The sequence below is a fragment of the Eublepharis macularius genome, chromosome 1 (assembly GCF_028583425.1).
Source record: "Eublepharis macularius isolate TG4126 chromosome 1, MPM_Emac_v1.0, whole genome shotgun sequence".
NCBI classification, from domain to species: domain Eukaryota; kingdom Metazoa; phylum Chordata; class Lepidosauria; order Squamata; family Eublepharidae; genus Eublepharis; species Eublepharis macularius.
The window spans coordinates 240,542,444-240,560,862 of record NC_072790.1 but is presented as its reverse complement, the minus strand read 5'-3'; the positions used below and the strand labels follow the sequence as shown (position 1 = coordinate 240,560,862).

General features: G+C 46.4%; 1 protein-coding gene across 2 annotated transcripts in view; it reads left to right on the top strand.

The window, feature by feature from the left end:
* NPR1 (natriuretic peptide receptor 1) overlaps positions 1–17,972 on the top strand; it is a 53,316-nt gene extending 35,344 nt beyond the window's left edge. Inside the window, exons 13-22 of one of the 2 annotated variants that reach the window (XM_054995074.1) lie at positions 1,524–1,683; positions 3,416–3,571; positions 4,345–4,513; positions 5,880–6,026; positions 6,236–6,359; positions 10,319–10,387; positions 10,989–11,163; positions 12,358–12,456; positions 13,571–13,662; positions 17,304–17,972. In XM_054995074.1, the coding sequence (XP_054851049.1) occupies positions 1,524–1,683; positions 3,416–3,571; positions 4,345–4,513; positions 5,880–6,026; positions 6,236–6,359; positions 10,319–10,387; positions 10,989–11,163; positions 12,358–12,456; positions 13,571–13,662; positions 17,304–17,366 (1,254 nt within the window). In that variant the 3' untranslated portion in view covers positions 17,367–17,972. The other variant, XM_054995084.1, reaches the window with a different exon arrangement.
* The last annotated feature ends 447 nt before the right edge of the window (positions 17,973–18,419 follow it).

Sequence of the window (18,419 nt, the reverse complement as noted above, 5' to 3'; positions counted from 1 at the left end):
ATTCCATGTCAGGAATAGCTTCACCAGTTGAACTTATGCCTGCTGTAAAGCTGTGTGTGCCCCCCTAAGCACTTTGAAGGAAGGATGGAATAAAATTTTACTAAATAAATCCAATAAACAATCGTGTGTATCCGCTTTCTGAGGCCATTCAGGGGCAGGAACCCACAATGGCAGACATGTACCTGTTGGGTACCCATAGGTTGACCTACCCCAAGTCTTTGGAACTCTCTCTCTCTCTCTCTCTCTCTCTCACACACACACACACACACACACACACACACACACACACACACACACACACAGGCCTTCCAAAGGCACTTTAAAACATTTATTTATATATGAAGACCTTTTAAAAACTGATTTATACCCTGGTTTTAAATCACTGCCCCCAAACTTCAGGAATTTCCAAAGCCTAGCGGGAACAGACGAGCTAAGAATCTCTGGTCAACAATAGGCCTGAATGCGATATCGCTCTAGGACTTCTGTTTCTCCTCTCCTCTATGGTTCTCCTCTACTCTATGGTATATAACAGAGTCTATAATAATAATATTTGATTTATATACCACCCTTCAGGACAACTTGTCGCCCGCTCAGAGCGGTTTGCAAAGTATGTTTTTATTATCTGCACAATAATAATCACCCTGTGAGGTGGTTGGGGCTGAGAGAGCTCTGAGAAGCTGTGACTGACCCAAGGTCACCCAGCTGGCTTCAAGCGAAAGAGTGGGGAATCAAACCTGGTTCTCCAGACTGAAGTCCTGCTGCACTTAACCATTACACCAAAGCTGTCATTTCTTCCAGGGAAACCGATCTCTCTAGTCTGGAGATCAGCTGTAATTCCTGGAGGACTCCAAGCCCCACCTTGGGGTTGGTAACCTTAGTTAGGGTGTGGCCCTTAGTAACTGCCAGCCCCCAACTCCAGCCCCTATAACCTCCTTCTGCCCTGATATCCGCTTTTTAGAGAAAGGGAACTAAAGTTTGCCCCAGGCCATATGATGAATCCATGACTGAGTTAGGATAATAATTACAGTGTGCTTATATATCAATCTTCTAGACATTTTAGTGCCCCACTCAGAACAGTGAATGGTCAGTGTTATTAGTATCCCCATAACGCAGCTGCAGCTAAGTGGAATGGCTTACCCAAGGCCACTTCCTGAGCTTATGGCAGTGATAATAATAATAGTTGGACTTATATACCACTCTTCTAGACAGATTAGTGCCCCACTCAGAGTGGTGAACAAAATCAGTGTTATTATTATCCCACAATACAGCTGCGGAGCTGGGGCTGGGAGGAGTGGCTTACCCACCTGCTGAGCTCATGGCAGTGGAGGGATTTGAACTAGCAGAGTGTGGACTAGCAGCCCAACCACTTTACCACTGCCAAATATCCCAAGACTCATCTTAGGCTCTAAACACCCATGATCTGTTGACCACACCATCGGCACATGACATGGCCAAGTGGGACCCCCAAGCTCACCCTTACACTGTCACTTGACCCCCTTATTCCTCCCCCTTCCTTTAATCAGGGGATGCTATTCCTCCATAACGGGGTGATCAACTCCCACGGCAACCTGAAATCTTCCAACTGTGTGGTAGACAGCCGTTTTGTCCTGAAGATCACGGACTACGGGCTAGAGAGCCTCCGCCAGCCTCCTGATACAGAGGACTCGCACGCACTGTTTGCCAGTGAGTGACACAATGGGAAGAAGGGAGGAAGAGGGAGTAGGCGGGCTGGCTGTACGGAGGACACCCGCAGCTTTGGCGTCGCCAGACATTCCAGACTGCCTGTTTATGTGTTTGTTGAGACTATTTATTAGGTGCATCCTCCATAAAATTAGTCTGACGTGCTTTACAAGATCAATAAAGACAACGGTACAAAAAACCCAATGCCATCAATATCAAATCAAGTCCGTTGAGCGCCCTGCAAAGCCAAGATGGTATCCTAGCAGTTGGTTTTCAAACGCAAAAGACGCCGGGGCTTAAAACTTTGTTTCCCTCCAATCTGGACCTCTTCCCGAATTCCTGATGCAGAAGTGGGGCCATTCCCCCCCCCCATTCCCCCAGATGATTCAGGCCGCAGTAACATATATTCTCTTTTTCAAATTGAGGTTTTTGGTTGATGGCCTTTTTCAAAGAATTCAAATAACAATGAATCTTGAAGAGAATGGGTTGGATCCTGCAGATTTGTCCCTCTTAACATTGGCACCGTCCTCCAGCACAAGGAGTCTCCTCTTGGCACAAGTGCAGAGCAGGGCCACCTGTAACAGAACGGATCCTCAGGATTGCAACTCAAGATGGAGGGGGAGCATTTGCCATAAAGAAGTCAGAACTCGCAGATGCGGGGATTTTTTTCAGCTGGAACACGGGGGAACGGAGTTCCGGAACCTCTTGAAAATGGTCACATGGCCGGTGGCCCCGCCCCCAGGTCTCCAGACAGAGGGGAGGTTAGATTGCCCTCCGCACCGCCAAGCAGCACGGAGGGCAATCTAAACCCCCCTCTGTCTGGAGATCAGGGGGCGGGGCCACCAGCCATGTGACCATTTTCTCCGAGGGCAACCGACTGAGTTCCACCACCTCTTTTCCCAGAAAAAAAGCCCTTGCGTGGATGTAAGACTACAGAAAAGAACACAAGGCTTATGGGTGCCCATACATGAAAAACAGTGAATTACCTATTTTTAATGACAATCAAGTCTACCGAGTACAGAAAATGTTTTTTGGCCCTAAAAACAAGCCGCAGAGGGGGCAGATGAATCTGAACTGTGGCACTAGAATGGGTGAAGTGCCTTTTGCCCCATGCTGTTCTCCTGATCAGAAATTGCTTCCAGTCCTTATTGGGAGAAAGTCTGTATTTTGCTTCTCTCTCTCTCTGGCCGTTTCCACACGGCTTACCTTTTGTCGGGATACAGCGTCTTCACGCGCGAAATCGTGCCAGGAAGACGCTGTTATCGTGCCATTTCGTGCGAGATCACTCTGTTATCGCGCGATTTCGTGCGAGAACACGCTGCATCCCAGCAAAAGGTAAGCCGTGTGAAAACGGCCTCTCTCTCTTGTTTACCATAGCTTAAGACAGTTTGTCTGCTACCACATTGAGCTTCAACCCCCTGCTCCTTTCTTTTGCCTCTTTCTTGCTCCCCGTCAAGTTGTGGCTAGCTCTGCCTTGACTGACTCGGAGCAGAACCACAAGTGACAAAAGGCACAGATTGGACACTTGTCAGCTTCCCTCAAGTTCTGATGGGAAATGTAGGCATCCTGGTCTCGCAGCTTCGCTCTCTGACTGCTGTCCAATGGACTTTTCAACTGTCATTTGTCCAACATTCCGCCAAGCTGCCTACATTTCCCATCAAAACTTGAGGGAAGCTGACAAGTGTCCAATCTGTGCCTTTTGTCACTTGTGGTTCTGCTCTCGGTTTCTTCCTAGAGAAACTGTGGACTGCCCCTGAGCTCTTGCGGATGGAGATGCCCCTGGCATGTGGCACCCAGAAAGGTGACGTCTACAGCTTCGGGATTATTTTGCAGGAGATCGCTTTACGCAATGGCGTCTTCTATGTGGAAAGCATGGCCCTGAGCCCCAAAGGTAAGATCCGGGAACAGGGTTGGCACATCAATCAATTGATCAATTAAATATTGCCCCTTGACCGTCGATGACTTGATCATAGTTCTGTATTTGCCAAATATTCCAAGAAGATTCCCCTGTAGGTGGCCTTTTTAACATCATGGTTTTATATAACTGTTCTTATATACCGCTCTTGTAGACAGATTAGTGCCCTATTCAGATGAGTGAACAAAATCAGCATTACAGTACCTTACAGTACACAATGCAGCTGGGGGAGCTCATGACTTACTGAGCTCATGGCCGTGGTGGGATTCGAACTAGCAAAGTGCTGACTGTAGCCCAACTACTTAAGCGCTATTTTAGCTTTTTGCCATCTGTTAGCATTGGAAGGACCGTAGCTCAGTGGAAGAACCTTTGCTTTGCATGCAGAAGGTTCCAGGTTCAATCTCTGGCGCCTCCAGTTAAAAGGACAAGGCAGTTGGTGAAAATTTTCATTTGAGACCCTGGACAGACATGTGACACCCCCCCCACACACACACACACATTCACACAGGTGTCCCCAAAAATGAGAATGGTAACCAAAGGCCGTGAACCACCCATGTAAATTTACAGAATTGTAATAAGATAATTTCACCGTTTTGCAACAACAAATTAAATCATTTGCTTTTGTAATTAACACAAGTATCACACCTGTTGACGATTAGAGCATCTTCTGTGGTTGTTTTAATAAAATCCATGCATTAAACAGACGTGGCCATTATTCTTGGTCCATATCCTTACTCCGTCACCTCCAGAGATCATCGAGCGAGTGAAGAGTGGTGAGTGCCCCCCATTCCGGCCCTCCGCCAACCTGGGCTACAACCTTGAGGACGTGGTGCACCTTATGCAGCGATGCTGGGCAGAAGACCCCCAGGAGCGCCCCGACTTCCAGCACATCAAAGGCATGCTGAGGAAGTTCAACAAGTATGCGCCAGTTCCCTTCCACCCCACCTGACTTATCTGCAATAACCGTTTTCTTAGAATGGCTGCTGGTTAAAACAATCAATGTGCTACCTTTGGAAAATTAAAGCCATTCTTTATTAAGTGTTCCAAGTATTCCTGGTTTTGCTCTGGGGATTTTGAAAGACACGCGCAACCCCCAGGGAACTGCAGCCTTCAAGCAGCTGCCAAAGGGTGATGACTAAGGGCTCCAAAGAGTGATACTTACGGGCTCAAAAGAGTAATATCTAAGAGCACCAGCTTTTCTTCTCTTTTAAAACATTTGTTCACTTGCCAATATACACCAAAGGTAGTTTTTTGTTGAATATCAAAGTCTGGAAAGATTAAAAGATAGGCTTTTGACTAGTTGTACAAAGCTCTCACACTTGATCACTTAGGAAGCAATCTTTACTCACCCTAGGTGATCAGGCAAGCCTTGTATTATAGTGACTGCCATTTAAACCATAGAGGCTGAGACAGAGTGGTTTGCCTAAAGTGGCTTTTTAATTTTTCCAAAACAATAATTTTTTTAATTTCATTTAAAATTGCTGCCCCATGCACCTATAAGACTAACAAAATTTGTGGTAGGGTATGAGCTTTTGTGAGTCACAGCTCCCTTCTTCAGATACAGCTAGAATGTGAGTCCATCTGTCCTTATATCTTGGAGAATGGAGTGATTTCAGATGCTGAATGAAAATAGAAGGTATCCCAATGCAGTCATTCCTGTGCCTTAGAGCTTGTTGGCCAGAACCCTGGGATGTGGGAGGAGGTTTGCTTCTTGGTAAGCAGTTGAGTAATATGATTATTCCAATTTGCAGACGTCTGGGCCTGAGTTTGAGATAGAGAGGCTTGCCTACTAAGGCCATTCACTGAGTCAATGGCCGTTTCTACACACTCTTAAAGAGACGGCCCGCTCACCGAACTGGCGGGTTTTCTCACTCACTCCATTTTCAAAGCAGAAGCAGGCTGTTTGGCTTTCGTTTTTTCGACATCTTTTCAGGGGTGCGGGAAATTGCGTTCTCAGAAAAGGTGCTGAAAAAATAGAAGCCAAACAGCCTTGAAATCAGAAACGTATGGAGTGAGTGAGAAAACCTGCCAGAGTTCGGTGAGTGGGCCGTCTCTTTAAGAGCGTGTGGAAAGAGCCAATGATAAGTGTATGTTTGTGAATTCATGTTAGCATTTTCTTAGGGACTAGAGACTTGCTTTCTATTAAAATAGAAGTAAAAAAAAATTAGGGCTTGGAATTCAGAGATGGGGCTGAAAGGACTAGGCCGTCAACACACACTCCCTCCCATTTGATCCCTATGTCTCCAGCCCTGGTCTGCTCACCCTTTGAATGTCTGCTTGGCAGGGAGAGTAGCAGCAACCTCTTGGACACATTGCTATCGCGCATGGAGCAGTACGCCAACAACCTGGAGGAGCTAGTGGAGGAGCGCACACAGGCCTACCTGGAGGAGAAGCGCAAGGCAGAGGCCCTGCTGTACCAGATCCTTCCACAGTGAGTCAACCTCCAAACCCCTCTAGGTCCATTAACCGCGAACCACCATGACAGCCGAATAGCCCCTCCGTGTGCAGGGTGGAGAATAGCCTCAACTCCCAGATGTGGGAAACAAACTGCAAAGGAAGGCTGTCCGTTAGACTTCTGTACGATGTCATAAAATTCAAAGTTCGCCTGCCAAACTGTGACAGCCTCATCTTCCCCAACAGCTCGGTAGCAGAGCAGCTGAAACGCGGAGAGACGGTGCAAGCCGAGGCCTTTGACAGCGTCACCATCTACTTCAGTGATATTGTGGGTTTCACGGCACTGTCGGCAGAAAGTACGCCGATGCAGGTAATGGTGAAGGCGGCAGGGACGTGGCTGAGGTGGTTTCTGCCGTGGGGTAGTGATAGGCCACTGGTTCCCGGCATCCTGCCAGGGTCTCGGGAGCTCAAACCAGGCATCTTGAGGACTGAGCTCTCCGGGACCATGGGGGCCTAGGCCTCAGTGCCTGCTTCAGAAGCGGAATGAAAATTGTGGTGGGAAAAATTGGTCTCTCTGACTGGAAAGCAGCATGAAGCATGTGAATTGGCTGGGCCTGGGAGTCAGCCTATCGGCCACTGGGTAATTAATAAAGTGACAACCATGTGTGCCTGAGATTCTTGGAGGAAGGTAGGGATTTTAAAAATTAAATGGACAGAACTACACGAGAGCCAGTTTGGTGTAGTGGTTAAGAGCAGCAGGACTCTAATCTGGAGAGCTGAGTTTGATTCCCCACTCCTCCGCTTGAAGCCAGCTGGGTAACCTTGGGTCAGTCACAGCTCTCTCAGAGCTCTCTCAGCTCCACCCACCTCACAGGGTGATTATTGTTGTGGGGATAATAATAACACACTTTGTAAACCGCTCTGAGAGCTAGTCATATATAACCCCAAACACTGAAATATGAGTCTGGGTCCTAAATTTTGGGGCTGGCTTCTACAGCCAAAGAAATTTTCAAGACATGGTTTATAATATACTGTTGCCTTCGTTTGTTGTTCTCATTATTCTCTAATCCTGTAATCCTAGTCCTATTGCATTGTTCATTGCTTGCCTTATGCTTTCTGATTGTGCTGCTTTATATCTTGTAATCCACCCTGAGTCTCAGTGAGAAATGGGAAACTATAAATAATTTTTTTTAAAAATACAATGGATACACTCAAGGTTTGGGGGGAGTATAATTTTGAAATTAAATGTGAAACTTCTTTTGTAGCACCGTGTGAGCCCCCCTCCCGATATCCTTTTCACTTAATGAGGATGGCAGATGAGAACGGTGAAGTTATTTTCCTGGAACCTAGGTGGCAGAATCGCATGAATCAACACTCCATATAAACTAAAATCCATGTGCATGGAAAACTAGGTTGTCAAGGGGAAGACTGGGCCCAGCTTAACTTTCTCTCTGATGTGCTTGATTTCTATGTGCAAGGCCATTTATCCCTGGGAAAACAATGAACCACGTGATTCCCCCCCACACACACACTCTGTAAGGCCATCTCATCACTTAATTTGTTTTTGTATGATTTTGGACCTGCGGTTTCTCCCTCTACCAAGCAAGAGTGTATATATCAACAGGATATGGCCTTATGGATTACCAAGGTTGATAGGGATAGAGTTAATCAGGTAACAAACGGCTACCAAAACCGGCTCATGCAGGTAACCTAGGTTACCTGCTGCAATTATTCAGGTAACTGGGCAACAGCTGACAAAGGTAACTTAGGTGTTGGAGCAAATATATGGAGCAACAGAGATTAGGAGGCACCAGCAGTCGGGAAAATGAGGAATGTGTCATGCGAGTAACAGGGACAGTAAATAGGGGATTGTTCAGGTAACGTGAATGACAGCAGAAAGATCACAATGAATAACGGGGGAAGACAACTATGGCCTGCTTGGGGGTGAGAGAGAGCAGAGGGTGCCTGCCAACTGGTCCTCTTGTACAAATTCTTGCTTGACATCCAGGGTAACTAATAATAAAAAAAATAAAAATAATGAAAATTGAATACAAAACCACTGAGCCAGTGTGATGTGGTACCCCACATCACACTGGCTCAGTGGTTTTGTATTTAGTTTTCATCTGGTGCAATGATAATACGGTTATTAATATTATTATGGTAAGAGTGTTTGGCTAGGCTCTGGAAGACCCAACCCCCAATCCCCCCTGAAACTTGCTGGTTGAGCTTACGCTGGTTACACATGCACAACCTTACCTACCCCACCAAGTTATTGTGAGGATAAAGTGGGAGTCATGTCTGTACCCCTACATCCCTGTCATTGTTCTAGGTGTTGCACTATTGCTAATACTGTGCCTTGATTTCAGTTTGTAAATGCTATAATCATCTCTTTTGTTTCTCTAGCGGCCTGAGAACACAGCTGTGTTATCTTTCTTTGAAGCTCACTGAAGTGACCTTGCACTGTCTGAAATGTTGCCGTTTCTTTTATGCCTCTTTGTCCTGTCTAGCCAATGTATAAACTCCAGCAGAAGTTTCCAGACTCCTTCCCGCACAAACTTGTGGTTTTGGGAGGGAGGAAATAATTGAGTATTTAGAGCTGTACTTTTCTCAAGTTTCTATTCCTATCAAGGAAACATGTACTGTTTAGATGCTTTCTTGCCTCTGAGTAATTCTATGGACATATATATGGAAAGATTGGATTTCTGAATAAAAACCATTTAACCAAGAGCTTGGACTTCTTGTTGCAATGGTACAGAGACCTGGTTACCGTATCTTGTCATCCATAGCCTGACAGTGGGAAACGAGTGCCAGATATGCTGCCCTGAGCTCCTTGGAGGAAGGACAAAATTTAAAATGTGGTAATTGATAACAAGAAGAAAAAGATTGTCGACAGAGTCTTGGAGATCCATATGTAGCCATCCCTACAGCCCGAACTCGGTAGAACTTGGAAGCTAAGCTGGGACAACCAGGGTTAGTACTTGGATAGGAAACGACCAAAGAAGACAGGGTGCTGTGCGGAGGAAGGCAACGGCAAACCGCCTCAGCTCATTTCTTGCCTGGAACAAGTTGGTTGCACCTTGACGTCTCCCATCGATTCCATGCAAAATGGAAAGCAGGATTTTGCTCTTCCCAGTCCTCATCGTCTTCTCTAGCAGCAGATCGTTAGAAACAGTAACCGCCTTTCATTTCTGCCTCCCTCATTCCAAATGTTGAGTTTTCCAGGAGAGGACGCTACCTGTTAATGTACAGCAAATTACAATAATTAGTCATCCACAACCGGTCCTTTGGAAAAGGCAACGTGTGCGCTGTAGTTCTGTATGGAAAAATGGCAGAATTCAGCTTGTTAAAAATCTTAGCTTAAAAAAAACAAACCCCAAAGCAGCAGGCTTTTAGCTCTAATTGTTCAACGACACAACTGCGAGGCAATGCCGGGTGAAATAGGATAATGTTCCAGAGGAACTGCTCAGTAAGGCTGAGCATATTGAAAGCTGCCTTATACCAAATCAGACCATTAGTCCATCAGTGCTCTGGTTGACAGTAACAATCGAAAGTCTCAGGAAAAGGAAGTTCTTTCCCAATTTTTGCAACTTGATTTTCTTGGCATACAAAACAGACATCGTATCCCTGAGCGGCATCTGCTCCAGGGGATTACCAGTTGTTAAAATGACCCTTCTCCCAACTCTTTTGCATATTTCTGTCCGGCCTTTCCTCCTGGATACACAAGGGGATATATGCGACTCTCACTTCTCCATTTTATCTTCTCAACAACCCTGTGAGGTAAATTATGCTGAGAGAGAGAGAGGGTGACTGGTTCAAGACCCTTTAGTGAACTTTATGGTTGAAGGAGAGATTTGAACCTGGGTCTCTCTGTTCAGAGTTCACTATTACCTACTTAACCACAGTGTTTTAACCTTGTGGTTTTACACCTCTTTTCTGGATATATTAGTGCCACACTCAGTGATTAACAAGTTAATGTCATTATTATCCCAGCAACAGACACCTTGCAAGGTAGCTGGAGCTGAGAGAGTTCTGAGAGAGCTGTGACTGACCCAAGGACACCCTGCAGGCTTCAAGTGGAGGAGTGGGGAATCAAACCTGGTTCTCCACATTACAGTCCTGCCGCTCTTAACCATTACACCAAACTGGCTCTCAGGGGCAGAGACGAGCCAACAAGCAGAAGAATAAGTTATGCCAACAAAGGGAGGAAATTCAGAAGCAGCTGTGCAAAATACAATTTGGTGACATTTATTCAGATTACAGAATTTAGATTTTCTTATTGCAGAATCCCCTCCCCCAGTAAGAAAATAAAATTCCTCGTTTTCCCCGCAGGTGGTGACATTGCTCAATGACTTGTATACTTGTTTTGATGCCATCATTGATAACTTTGATGTCTACAAGGTGAGAGTTCTCTTCTTGGCTGGGTTGGGGTAGGAGCCAATGGGGCTGGCTGCAGAGAAATCATTGAACCCAGAGGTCATTTTGTAGAAAAAGAGCTGGAGGAACTCATTAGCAGAACTCATTAGCATATGACAGGCTCCTTGCCATCATCAGAAGTGTGTCATTAGCATAACTGATTTGCATATGCCACACCCCCTGACATCACCTATCCTGGCTGTTTTGGACCCAATCCTGGCCATTCAGGGCCAAAATTGGGCCCAAAATGGCAAAAAGGGACTAAAAATGGCTGAAAAGGGGCCCAAAATGGTCAGGTTCAGGCTGCTGCTGAGCGGGACAGTGATCCAGCACCCATCAGAGGCTCAAACCGGGCTGTTTCAGCCCCAATCCAGGCCGAAACGGGCCCAAAATAGCCGAGAGTCCGGTGGGTGGGGCCACCTGACATGTGACCTCTTTGGGGAACTGCCGGAACTGCATTCCTGCATGTTCCCCCTCAAAATGAGCCCTGGTTGAACCTATCCCCCTCTCCGCAGGCAGAATTTAGCCTGTGTACGATGCTTAGCCATGTTCCTCATATGTACCTCTCCAACTATTCCCTTTCCAGGTGGAGACCATCGGTGATGCCTACATGGTGGTTTCGGGCCTGCCGGTGCGCAACGGCAGGCTGCACGCCCGTGAAGTGTCACGTATGTCATTGGCGCTCCTCGAAGCCGTCCGCAATTTCAAGATCCGCCACCGGCCTGAACAACAGCTGAAACTGCGGATTGGGATCCACAGCGGTAAGAGATAGAGAGGATGTGTGAGGAAAGGGAATACCTCTTTAGCAACGTAAGAAGGATAAGGGAGAAGCTTCTGGGGGGAGTCCCTGGTTCAATACCACAGAGTGGTATTGCACCGTGGTTAATTTAAAAACTAGAGATGGTAGGGTTCAAGATCATAGGCCAGCCCTATCATAAGGAGAGCCCTGCAGGATTAGACCAGGGCCGTTTCCACACGGCTCCCCGCTGCTCGTAACAACCCAGAATATCGCAAAAAAAATGCGGAAGATAGCGGTTTTTCGCACGAGATTTGCACGGTCATGTGATGTCACGCAAATCTCGCGCAAGAAAATGCGATCTTCCACGGTTTTTTCGTGATATTCCGGGTTGTTACGAGCAGCAGGGAGCCGTGTGGAAATGGCCCAGATGTCCATCTAGTCCGGCATCTAACTAGCCATCCAGATGCCCCCAGGAAATCCAGAAGCAAACAGATCAAGGCAGTGGATTTCACCTTCTTTATGAATCTCTCCTGCAGCTTTGAGATATATTTTCTGCAAATATATCTCAAAGTTCTATTTAGCAGTTACGGTTAGTAGCCATCAAGAGACTTCTCATCCTCTACATTTGTGTATTCCCCTTTTCAAGTCGTCTAGGCTAGTGGCTTTCAACCCATCTTCTGGGAGCAAGTTCCATACGTTAATTACACTGTGAAGAACTTTTTGTTTTAGTGGTTGCAAATCGGCTACCCATCAGTTTCATTAGATGACTCTGGTTTCTCCTGATACAGGAGAATCTTAGTTCTGCCAGTTTGCATCAGTGCACAGCTCATATTGGTTAATACTTGTGCCATTACCAACTCATCCCACCTCCAGAGCTGTTTTACTACTTCTTTGTGCTTTTCATTAAATATAAGGTAATGTATGGACATTAAAATTGTAAATAGTACTTGTGTTGTTTTAAAAAAAAACAACAGTAGAGCAAGTGAGACAGCTGGAACAATGCTGATAGTTCAGCCAGTATGTACATCTGTCATTTACAGTATGAAACTGGGAGGATCCAAACTCATCCTATTGGAGTAAAAATCCACTGTTTTATATCTTGGTGCACGTAAAGTGATTTCAGATGCAAAGAAGGCCTGACCAGGAAGTGCTGGTAGGAGCTGAATACTGGTTGGCCATACTTCTTGACATGACTCCTATTATGTTTCCTCATAAGGTCCTGTCTGTGCAGGCGTTGTGGGCCTAAAGATGCCTCGCTACTGCCTCTTTGGGGACACGGTGAACACTGCCTCCCGCATGGAATCCAATGGAGAAGGTGAACGGCAGCGTAATGATTTTAAGTGTGTGTGTGTGTGTGTCTTTAAATGCTTGGTGTGGTACAGGGTGAAAGGGGGTGAGCGAGTGAGGTGATCGGTTGATGACTGAGAGCCAAGCTACAAGTGACGCCTGACACAGGTTGGACACTTGCCAGCTTCCCTCAAGTTCTGATGGGAAATGTAGGCGTCCTGGTTTTACAGCTTGGCTCTCTGTTACAGCTGCAAGACCAGGATGCCTACATTCCCATCAAAACTTGAGGGAAGCTGACAAGTGTCCAACCTGTGTCAGGCGTCACTTGTAGCTTGGCTCTGAGTAGGGGCAGAGTGAACTCCAGTTTTTAGTTACTGAGTGGACAGAAAAGATTTATTCAGCTTTCTGGTTTTGACAGGCAAGTTGTGTGCAGCCTGAGAATATCCCTGTATTTCTGAGAGAAATACAACCTGTGTGGAAACCTGAACTCTGAGTGTCTGAGAAAAAAACATTCATTCTATCTAAAGCAGGCAAACTATGTGCGCACCTGAGAGAAAGTCTATGTATATTTGAGTGAGAGATTGATCTATCTGAAACAGGCAAACTGTGTGTGCGCCTGAGAGAGAAAGTTATTTGAGCCTATGTAAGGAAACTTTAAGGACCGATAACTGTCTTTGAAACCATCAAGCTTAAGTACTAGTGTGAAACAGATACACTTGTTGTAAAAATAAAATTTTGGTTTTCCCCCCCCATATATCCCATTCCTTTCCACATGGTCCCACGAAGGAGCCTGACACTTAGGCACGTTATTAAAAGGGAAATTTTGGCATATAATTCCTGGTGGCAGCAATCTATCCAGAGAGTTAAAGGAAAAATCTAACTGAAAAGGAAAGAGGGTCATAACAGGCAGTGTTTGGGGAACAAGGGTGATGAGACACACACACACTGTGGTGATCAGCATGAATTAGGCAATTGGGATTTGCAGGACTTATGCACAGAAAAAAATCAGGGTTACAGAATAGCCTGTGGAGGAGGGAAGGAGGCTTCCTAGAAGCTTGTGTGGAAGCCTAAGAGAGGTGTGAAGCTGCCAGGGTCCATCACGCACCACACAGACGTGCTAATTGTCCCTTTGGCCATTCCAGCCCTGAAGATCCACCTCTCAGGGGCCACCAAATCCATCCTGGAGGAATTTGGCTGCTTCGAACTAGAGGTCCGCGGTGACGTGGAGATGAAGGTGCGTGAGTATGGACTTCTTCCTCCTTGCCTGCACATCCTACTCCTTGACTAAGAGCGGAACTACAAGTGACAAAAGGCACAGATTGGACACTTGTCAGCTTCCCTCAAGTTTTGGCGGGAAATGTAGGCAGCTTGGCGGAATGTTGGACAGCAGTCAGAGAGCCAAGCTGCAAGACCAGGATGCCTACATTTCCCATCAAAACTTGAGGGAAGCTGACAAGTGTCCAATCTTTGCCTTTTGTCACTTGTAGTTCTGCTCTTACTCCTTCAGACTAACCACCAAGCTATGCCCTACTATTTGACCTTGCTTTCCATCCTTGCCTTCCCTTCCTGGTCCAGCCTTTGATTTAAAAACCTCCCTACCCTTCCCCTGCCATGCACCAACACTGTATCTGCTTGGTTCCCATGATGTACCCCTCCCCAAAAAACACTTCCAGAGATAGTAGAAAAGAGCAAGAGTCCAGCAGCACCTATAAGACTAACAACATCGGTGATAGGGTGTGAGCTTTTGTGAGTCACAGCTCACTCCTTCAGAACAAGTCACAGCTCTGAAGAAGTGAGCTGTGGCTCACGAAAGCTCATACCCTACCACCAATTTTGCTAGTCTTATAGATGCTGCGGGACTCTTGCTCTTTTCTGCTGCTACAGGCACACTGACACGGCTGCCCAACATGATCTACTTCCAGAGATGGCATCACAATGTTCAGTAGCACCTTTAAGACTAACCAATTTTATTGTAGCATAAGCTTTCGAGAATCAAGTTCTCTTCGTCAGATGCATGGTACAGAAACTGACGAAGAGAACTTGATTCTCGAAAGCTTATGCTACAATAAAATTGGTTAGTCTTAAAGGTGCTACTGGACTCTTTTTGATTTTGCTACCACAGACTAACATGGCTAACTCCTCTGCATCACAATGTTGACGCACAGATGCATTTGCCAGGTGTTCCCTGCAAAGCTGATGCTTTGGGTTATTCCCACACATACACTAAGTGCCCCTTAAGGAAAAACATCCAGTAGGAGACAGACGGAAGAGTATCAGCAGGGGAGAATTAGGGAGTGCAGGAAAGAGTGCGTGCTTGTGCCTCTCACCTACTGCTCTTTCCTTAAAATCCCATTATCTCAATGGATGCCATGTTGGGATGATGATGATGATGATGATGATGATGATAACAACAACATTCGATTTATATACCACCCTTCAGGACAACTTAATGCCCACTCAGGGCGGTTTACAAAGTATGTTATTATTATCCCCACAACCAGGGCTTTTTTTCAGCAGGAACGGGGTGGAGTGGAGTTCCGGCACCTCTTGAAAATGGTTACATGGCCGGGGGCCCTGCCCCCTGTTCTCCAGACGGAGGAGAATTTAGATTGCCCTCCGTGCCAACAGTGCAGAGGGTAATCTAGACTCTCCTCTGTCTGGAGATCAGGGGGCGGGACCACCGGCCATGTGACCATTTCTGCCGAGGGCAATTTAAACTTTAAAAAACTCCCCCCTTGTTCCAGCTGACCCAAAGCGACGTCATTGTGCGGTCCTGAGTTCCACCACCTCTTTTCCCAGAAAAAAAGTCCTGCCCACAACAAAATACCCTGTGAGGTGGGTGAGGCTGAGAGAGCTCCAGAGAACTGTGAGCCAAGCCACAAGTGATGAATTACACACTTGTAGCTTGGCTCTGTGACTAGCCCAAGGTCACCCAGCTGGCTTCAAGTGGAGGAGTGGGGAATCAAACCCGGATCTCCAGATTAGAGTCCCACGCTCTTAACCACTACACCAAACTGGCTCTCAAGTAACCATAGACTGCAGTACCACAAATATTTAACAGTGAGTCCGAAAGTATTTATCAGATGGTGCAGGTAATTCCAGGAAATATAACTAGTCCATTTTCAAAATTTGATTTTATAAGGAATTCTCTGTAGGGATCCAATAATGAACGTTGAAAAGTTGTTGATAATAACTGCTGGTGGCAGGCAAACTCCTGGCTATTCGCCTCTATGCCCGCTGATCGCTGGTGATCACCGGGAGGCGCCAGGCCACCTGGAGATGGCCTGCCACAGGCAGGCAGCTGGGGCAAATGGCTATGTGTGCGCGCCCGATGCAAAGTTACATCGGAAGCAACGAAATCATGCAACAGCCATTTCTTTAAGAATTGGCCCAAAACGCTGTGTTTGGAGCTGATTCGGCCCTGGTGCAAAGATGTTGCTTCTAACATGACCAGAAGTGATATCATTGGGCCCAGTGCAGGGGCGCATGTGCATGTGACAGGGTAGGGTAGTAACTCATGCCCCACCCACACTCCCAGCAGTAGCCGTGGGGGGATCTGGCAACCCTATTCCAACCCCTGTGAACAGAGCTCCCATTTTTGCGTCATGACCCCTGATTGGATACCAGTGCCTTGAAGAACTCTCAGTAGAATCAAAGTAGATAGAGACTTGGGAGGAGCAGGGAAGCAGCGGAAATGAGCAGGATTTTATCAATTATTTTTAAAAGAATCCTCTCTATTTTATTTATTTATTTAATTCAATTTATATTCCGCCCTCCCCGCCTCAGCAGGCTCAGGGCGGATTACAATCAGTATAGTAATTTAAAATACATATAAATTTAATACCAATAAAACCACATAAATATTTAAAACACACAGCGGCAGACTATTTGAGCTTTCTATTAGATGAAGAGGCCAGTAGAAGCCAATCGCTCCCTGCTTTTCAACAGCCATCGTAAAAGGCTACCTTAGCTTGCATTTTGTTCCCTTTGGCCCTGTCGAAGTTCTGTCAGTATTGTACCCTTTTCCTGGATCGCCAAAGAATTCTGGAAATTGTAGTTCAGAAAGACTGCTGGAAACTCTTTAGGAGATCACTAATTCCCCTTGGAGCATTCCATTTTCCCTGGATTCCGCATGAAGAGGGAATGATGATTAACCCAGTTGATAGTGTACCAATGTCAGATGTTTGGGATCCTTTTCACAAAGTGTGTGAAAAGGATGTTGCAGCCGGGACTTGGCGCTGTCTGATAATTCAGCTCTCCCCTTCTACTGCCTCTCCCCCTATGTTCCCCAGAGGTCGCTTCGATCAGCTAATAAGCAGTTGCTGATGGTCCCTGGCCCCAGGGAGGTCCATCTAGCCTCTACCAGAGCCAGGGCCTTTTCTGTCCTGGCTCCGACCTGGTGGAACTCTCTGTCTGAGTAAACTAGGGCCCAGCGGGATTTGTTATCTTTCCACCAGACCTGCAAGTCGGAGATGTTCCGCCAGGCATTTGGTGGGGGCTAGGCTATCCTCTTGTCGGCCATACCACTGAAGATCGTCCACCACCCATGCAGGAGCTCATAACTGTGGCACAGGGCATGATGTAAGAGCCAAGCCCTGTGCCTAAAAATGCTGTATTTTCATATTTATATCCACCAATTTTATTGTATATGGAATTTTATTGTATATGGAATAGTGTTTTAATGTTTATTTATAATGTTTTTATTGTTTTTAGACTGTGTGTTGCAAGTTGTATGCTGTTACACCGCCCTGCGCCCGTCTGACGGGGAGGGCAGTCTAGAAATGCAATAAATAATGATAATGATAATGATAATGATAATGATAATGATAATGATAATGATAATGATAATGATAATGATAATGATAATACCCACAGGGCAAAGGCAAACTGAAGACCTACTGGTTGCTGGCAGAACGGGTTAGCAGCACCAGGGGCTGATGAACCAGGGGACTCCTCCGGCGCAAGTGGGAGGCTCCGTTCCTTCGCATTCCAGCAGGCGGGAGTGACAGCTTCTCAACTGAATCACCAAAGACTGTTCAGGGAACTCTTGGCTCCGAGTCGGGCCAGCAACAGGGATTCCCCCAGGACCCTACCCCTTTGGCTCCATGCATCCCTGGACTCTTAAGCATGGGTTGTCAGCCATATACGGACCAGACCTAACGCTGAACCGAAAGACTTGATCTCACACCATGGTCCACGATGGAGTTTGAGAGTGAGCGGATCCGCGTGTCATTTTCTTGTAACATCGAGACTTCGCAGCCCATACCAAGCAGAATTGCCTTCCTCAACTTAATGCCTTGTCTCTTTCCCACTGAACTCTGGGCCCTGTCGCCCTTTGGGCCACCATGGCTGGAAGCGGGTGCCTGACGTCGAGAAACTCCGTTACGAACATGGCATCAGACAGCTAGATTGGGAAGTGGGGAGGAAAGGGCGCTGGGCATCTTTTAAGACCTCATACCCCTCACTTCCTTCCCACCTGTGATTGTTCAGATAAACTCTTTCCATGCCGTTCTAGATTTTGCAATAAAATGAATGTGCGTGTCAGTTTCTGGCTAAAAAGCCCAGCATTTTCTGCCTTGGAAATTCCTTATCCCAATTCCCAGAGGTGCATGGCCCAGTAATGACTTAGTGGCAGGGGACTAGCACTCCAGACAGGGGCTGATTCCGCACACGTTGGATAATGCACTTTCAATGCACTTTATTAATCGTTTGAGGTGGATTTTTTGCTCCGCACATGAAAAAATCCGTTCCAAATGATCTATAAAGAGGATTGGAAGTGCATTATCCAACGTGTGCGGAATCAGCTCAAAGGCCCTTCTTGCTGCCTCGTGTATTCCGGAAGTAACCGTTTCATAGGTTTCAGTGTTGACGTGCAGCTAAAAGTTTGCGGGCAAACGAAGACCCAGTTTCAATGGAAGAACTTGTATATATGCACACAACATTTAGGAGTGTGGTTGCAAGTTGTAGCTACAGTATATTCTCTAGCTCAGT